The sequence below is a fragment of the Scardinius erythrophthalmus genome (genome assembly GCF_964197995.2).
Source record: "Scardinius erythrophthalmus genome assembly, chromosome: 1".
Taxonomy (NCBI): domain Eukaryota; kingdom Metazoa; phylum Chordata; class Actinopteri; order Cypriniformes; family Leuciscidae; genus Scardinius; species Scardinius erythrophthalmus.
The window spans coordinates 5873374-5880183 of NC_138221.1; the positions used below are offsets into that span (position 1 = coordinate 5873374).

Below are 6810 nucleotides of genomic sequence, written 5' to 3' on the forward strand. Positions count from 1 at the left end.
ACAAAGTGCTAAAACTTTTGCATTTGGACGGTTATAACACGGTCATTTAGAAAATGGGTGTGGCAAAATTCACTCGAAAGCCTATAAATCCTAAACAAAAACTCAGAACTTAATGAAAATTGGCGAGCATATGTGAAATAACATTGTAAACAAGCATGCACAATTTTATGGAGATCGGACCATAGGTGGCGCTATAACTGTTAAAAAAGCTTTGAAAACCATATATTTCCTATGTTAAATTGGCTGGAAATGGTCTTTTCCATGTATGACGTCAGTGGTTAAATGGTTGCCAAATAAAACTTAATGTCTTTTTATGCATTTGTGCTTAAAGGCCTTAAATGCTTGAACCCTGATAAATGCTGCTTGCAGCTTTGATTTAAAATGGGAATTTCTCTGAAATTAAGAATCTTTGGGAACTTTTGGGATACTGGAAGTACACAACTGCAGGAAATATATCACACTTTGCAAGTGATTTTTGGTTATTTTATTACAAAAATCTTAAATATTCTAGCTTTAAACACCTTACAAGAAAACCTAGACATTTTTTTGCATTTTGATTCCCTGTTAACTGTACTAACAAACTGTCAGAATAATATACCCATTTGTTGACATTTAGCGAGAAACCTTATAATTTCAAAAATAAAATCTTATGTCAGAGGTTATGTCTACCTTGAACAATAAAGGTGTCCTCCCTTGAGATCTAGCCACACCCTCCAATGTCACATTGCATCAACCTAAACCATTGTATTATTTAAAGAAATAGTGTATCTTTAATTAAAGGCCATTGTCATGCTCTGAAAGTGTTAACCCATTGAGCACAGTAAATCAAACTAAACGGCCCACTTTGCCTGCATTCACCCTACATTTATTTTTAAGAGTGCATTTACTATTGGAAGCTTTGGCCAAAAAGCCTCTGAAAAGACCAAGAAAAAAAAAACATGGGAATGTTCAGGTTCTGAAATATACTTTAATGTAGGACACATACAAAGAATACACAAGGAAAATCGTGATTATCCCATTTGAATCTGCCCTTCCACCATATCAGACTCCCTCATCTTTGACTCTCAGTGCCTTCCTCCACATGGTTTCTTGGGGGGCACTTCAGTCTTCTGCCACAGACTTGGAGTAGTAATACCAATCACACCGAGAGCAATTATCGGTCCAGCATTCCCACTGAGTTTACTCTCCTCATCTGAACCCATTCCCAGATCATCCTCCTTCTCATGAACCGCCACCGCACGTCCCAGAATGGAATAAGGCCCAAAGAGCTTGGCGTCTGGAAGCGTCAGGAACTGCCTTATAACTCCTTTCTCAGAAGCAAAGTTGCCCAGGTCTCCAGGATGATGAGGGTGGTCAACGCCGTTTGGATTATAATGAGGACCAACAGTGATGCAGCCTTGACTGAGGTCTCCATACTGATGGATGTGCATGGCACGCTCTTGACGATCGATGGCAGGCAAACCACGGAGGTTGATTTTCACTTCTAAATCTCCATTGGGGAAGACCTGCTTGAAGAGGATTTGCCCAAAGATCTTTGGCTGGTTACGTGGCAAATTGGGGCTGGGAGTTACTTCACAAGTGGCATAGATGATGTTGTCGAACTCCACGACTTCCGGCTGTGGAGCTTCGGCAGGCAAACACTCCTCCTTGTGGAACTCTCCTCCTTGTATATGCAGCACCAGCAATATCAGAGGGAATATTAGGATGATTTTCTCCATGTTGATCTTTAAAGCCTACAATGAAAAGTGGATTCAGTGAAATCATGCCATTGGTTTAAGAAAGTAATATTTTTGATAAAAGGTCAAAGCTTTGTTGCAGGGAGCTTTGAGAATGGAAGTTGCATTAGGTACACAAGTTGCATAGCACAACCAGATTAGTTTGCAATGGAAAAACCATAAAAGAACCCAGACAGCAACCAGACCCGGCCCACATCTGGGCCGTGTGTAATCCAGGTGTACCAGATGTGGGCCGACACCATGTTGCTGTCTAGAAAACTAATTTTTGAATTGCTATGTAGCCTTGTGAAAATAATAAAATAAAAAATTAGCTTATTGGTATTGGATGTGTACCTGTAGTATCTTTAAATTACACTAATAATAATAATAATAATAATAATAATAATAATAATAATAAATAAAACTTGCAGATAATAACACGGATGAATTATAAAAAGCCACTTAAGTGTACACACACACACTTTCATAAGCGTCACACCTGCCAGCCAAAGTTCCTATGATACAAACCAATGACATACAGGTGGATGTAATCACACTAAAATGAGTCCAGGCAAAGGTTCATGGAAATGGAAAAGGTCTAGGGAGAAGTGCCCTCTGGTGGCCATGATAGGGCTTCTGCTGGCAGGAGTGACATTAAGTACATGTACTCTTAAAAAAAAAGAAAATAATGCCAAACTAAGAGTTTTACTTTAAAGTACATTATGTTTTGACAATCTTTTTGTTGTGCTTTAAAGTACACTTAATTTGAGCTGTTGTAGCCTTCATGTTATTCAATATTAAATATAAAGTTAAGATTTCCTGATTCTGATATTTTTCACAAGGACAGGTAAAATAAAAGACAATATCTATACTTTTGCTTAAACTAAACTTTTTTTAGTTGTACTAAATCAAGTCAGTTGATGGAGAAAATGGAATGGAGAAAACAAAAACAAAACCAGCCTAAAACAGCAAAGGTGCACTACCGTACAGCTGAAAAGTTGTCCTCAATCCGTGTGGAGCCTGAATATTGCAGTCACAAAAATACTACAACACTTAATCCGTGTGCAGTCCTGACCTGGGGTTGAGAGAATGTTCCTTTTGGTTGCTCTTATAGGAACTCATGTTGAGCTACAAGTTAACCATGATAGTCTGTTAGTCACTCATTAAGTTCACCTGTGTTTCATTTAGCTCCCTTTGTTTGCCTGTTTATATATAGCACTCAGTTTATTCAGTTCTTTGTCTTGCATTGCACAATGTGTTCTCCAGTGTTTTGTGTTTATTAAAAGAAGTACTGCTATAGTTTTTTTTTACGATTGCTATGACAGATTTTTCAATACTTTTAACAATTTTCCAAAACTCTTAACACGGTTAGTTAGCACTACATCCGTCTATGTAACCTATACTATTAACACATTTCTCGTTGCTTTAACACAAAATGCATACAATTAACACAAATTTAAAATGCTTGAACTTCTTTTACACACAAGCTCAAACAAGACCAAAACAATGGATTTTTACTGCCAAATTTACCGATGCTTTAAACAATGTGTGTCAGAACAGATAACACCATGTTCTGAACCTTACAGGCTAAAGTCAAGGTAAACAGCTGTTTATATTGTGAATTGAAACCCAAATATATCCCCTGTATTTTATCCTATTGTTACTGAGAAACAATTATGCAATAATATAAATCACAGCTGATTCCCATCTAGGAAACACACTCAGGTGTTGAGGTTCTTTCAATCGCATGACCATATGGTATACTGTAACCGTACATTCTATAAAGCACTCTGAGATGGGTCTTTTTTTATTGAATTTCTGCAGCAAAAGACCTACAGTAAACCCAACAAAACAAAAATGTAGAGAGGCTTCAAAAGAAACTGCAGTGCAAAACACAAACTATGATCAATACAATATACTGTCTGTTGTATAAGGGCAGACCTGACACGTATACAATAATGCAGTTTCTGTAATTCCATCTGATGTTAGTGTTTTTATGACATTGTGCTATGATTGACTAAATCTTCCTGTTGGACAGCTATGTTACTATGTTAGTGTTTTGAAAAATGATTTGATTTGGAGACATGTTTGCAGTGTTCTGGTAGGCATAGTGTATTATTGTATTTAGAAAATTAGTGTTGGAGTTTGGTTTACAGTGTGTGATTTTGAGCATGAAATAAACTGTTTTGCCAATTGTGTGTAGTAGGTGTGTTGGTGCATTAAGAGTTTAGGAAAGTTGTTAAAAGTACTGAAAAACTGTACTTGTCTTTGAAGGCAGAAGTACAAATTTCTGAGGGAATGATTCTTCTATGGCATCGATGTTAAAATCCCCTTTTAGTAGATTGAATGCAGGTAAGGTGGGACACTTGTTATTAGGGATGTCCCGATCAGGTTTTTTTGCCCTCGAGTCTGAGTCCGAGTCATTTGATTTTGAGTATCTGCCGATACCGATTCCCGATCCGATACTTAATACATAAAAAAAAGAATAAAGAAGAGCGAAAAAACAGATCCAGGATGTTCCTTATTTTTTATTTAATTCACCTTATTTTAACATTCAACAACTCTGTTAACAAACAGAGCACTTCTGTGAGGTAGCTTGAACAATCAAGTAATAAATAAATTCTTCACTTTTGGACTTTAGTGCAACAGTAAATATAAAAAAGTCTAATATATAAACAAATAGCACCTCAACTTAAAATACCCGGCAGGCATGTGAACAAATAAAAAATAAAAAATAAAAGTGCTACAGTGTTTGCAAAGCCAGTAATGTGCTTTTAGGAACTGCACTCCTAACTCTTACCCGGTTTCACACTGCACTGTTAGCAGAGCGTGCAGTGCGTATTTTTTTTCGCCGCCCATGTTAACAGATTAAACCAGGCTTTAGAGCATTCACACCGCGCGAGACGCAGCACGGCAGTGCGTAGTAGAGCAGAGCAGCAGTGCCGCGATCGTTTCGGCGCCGAGTTTATTTTTGCTGCGCCGCTTTTGCTGAATTAAAGTGACAATACATTGATCATGGCCAAAATACACCGCAGTTTTATCCAAAAAGTGCATTGATGATATCTATTGTGTTTTAAACAGTCAATCAAATGACCAACAGCAATTTAAAAAGAAAACAAATGTCCAAAAACAAACTTGTTGCCATAACAATAAAAACAAAGATGAACAAAAAGTTATATGAAATTATTAATAAAATAAGCTTCTTGACAAGTCTTTTCTCTTAAATGTATCTGAAAAAGAAAAAAGCAATGCCAACTTATCCATTATAGAGTAGGCCTACTCTGTCTGTAACCTGCCCTACACAACCTGCGGTTCAGCCGCGCGTGACAAAAGCTGCCAGTGTGAAAGCAAAACGCGCGTGTCCTGACCCTGCTCACCATATGAACTGCTCCTGCGCTGCTTACACTCTGCTAACGCGTGCAGTGTGAAACCGGCGTAACTCTGTGCCACCGCATAACTATAGATGTGTTAAAAAATAATGAGAATATATATACATATATATCCGAGTCCTGATCGGGAGGTAACGTCCGATTCCGATCGAGTCTGAAAACACGTGATCGGGCCCGATTTCCGATCACGTGATCGGATCGGGACATCCCTACTTGTTATTTAGATAGATACAGTACCTAGATGTTTATTTCTTTTTATTACTTTTGTTAACTTTAAGGTCCGACTTTAATATTTCATTTTGAATACAGTTGATATGTGCAAGGTATATACCAATAAACATTTTGAGATCATGCACTCGGGACAAATTTCTTTTCAGTTAATGTGACCCATCCCTAATTTATCAAAAATGATCCTGGATCTTAAAAACACATGATTTATTAACACATCACACAAACATATACCACAGCATATTTAACAGACCCAAAAGCCCAAAAGCAATGATGAGTAATACTCATCAGTTCACTCAATGCATGTGTAAAGTTCAAAACAACTAGAACATGTTGTGTTGACATGAAATTTTATGAAAGTTGAATATCAGATATCTTAATGAACTCTACAACATATTACAAATGGGACTACAACACATGCAACAACAAATAGGCTAACAAAAATTCAATAAGAGTCAAGTCAAGTCAAGTCAAGTTTATTTATATAGCGCTTTTCACAACACAGGTTGTATCAAAGCAGCTTCACAGTAATAAATTAGAACAATACATCAATGTTTGTTTCTAGTGGAACGTCTACATTCGGTAATGCTGATCAATAGTATCGTTGATTGATTAATTCAATTAAATATCCCCAAATATCCCCAACTGAGCAAGCCAAAGGCAACAGTGGCAAGGAACCGAAAAACTCCATCAGGTGACCTAATGGAGAAAAAAAAACCTTGGGAGAACCCGGGCTCAGTCGGGGGCCAGTTCTCCTCTGGCGTTTATAAACTAGAGGTCGGATTTAACTGTAGGATTAAAAGTATTATATGAATGCCTGGCTGAAGAGATGCGTCTTTAATCTAGTTTTAAACTGGGAGAGTGAGTCTGAGCAACGAACAGTATCCGGAAGACTATTCCAGAGTTTTGGTGCTAAATGTGAAAATGCTCTCCCTCCTTTGGTGGATCTGGATATCCTAGGTATGACCAAAAGCCTCGAATTTAGTGATCTTAAAGAGCGCGATGGATTATAGGGCGATAGAAGATCGGTTAAATAGACTGGAGCTAAGCCGTTTAGGGCTTTATAAGTCAGTAGCAATACCTTGTAATTAATACGGGACTTTATAGGTAACCAATGTAGGGATGATAAAATCGGTGTTATATGATCATATTTTCTTGATCTAGTTAGAACTCTAGCGGCGGCATTTTGGACTAACTGTAGCTTGTTTATTAAGGATGCAGGACAACCGGCTAATAACGCATTACAGTAATCTAGTCTCGAGGTCATGAATGCATGAACTAACTTTTCTGCGTCAGAAACTGATAGCATATTACGTAGCTTAGCAATGTTTCTAAGGTGGAAAAAGGCTGTTCTTGTAACATATGAAATATGATTTTCAAAAGACAGGTTGCAGTCTAATATAACACCCAGGTCTTTTATTGTAGAGGATGAAGTAACAGGACATCCTACTATGTTAAAGTTGTATTGTGAGAGGTTT

At 37.4% G+C, this 6810-nt stretch overlaps 1 protein-coding gene across 2 annotated transcripts; it reads right to left on the reverse strand.

The window, feature by feature from the left end:
* Positions 1–949: 949 nt before the first annotated feature.
* LOC308694558 (extracellular superoxide dismutase [Cu-Zn]-like) lies at positions 950–2897 on the reverse strand. 2 transcript variants are annotated; one of them, XM_081372152.1, is made up of 2 exons: positions 2704–2897; positions 950–1733 (listed from the first exon to the last, which is right to left on the reverse strand). In XM_081372152.1, the coding sequence occupies exon 2, from the start codon at positions 1716–1718 to the stop codon at positions 1065–1067; it is 654 nt and encodes a 217-aa protein (XP_081228278.1). In that variant the 5' UTR covers positions 1719–1733; positions 2704–2897; the 3' UTR covers positions 950–1064. The 2 variants fall into 2 exon arrangements, with proteins under 2 accessions (XP_081228278.1, XP_081228279.1); XM_081372153.1 differs by having other exon boundaries at positions 2699–2797.
* Between the last annotated feature and the right edge of the window lie 3913 nt (positions 2898–6810).

What these genes read in the sequence shown, in the direction of transcription:
- LOC308694558 (XM_081372152.1), bottom strand. Translation starts at nt 1,718, where the DNA reads ATGGAGAAAATCATCCTAATATTCCCTCTGATATTGCTGGTGCTGCAT.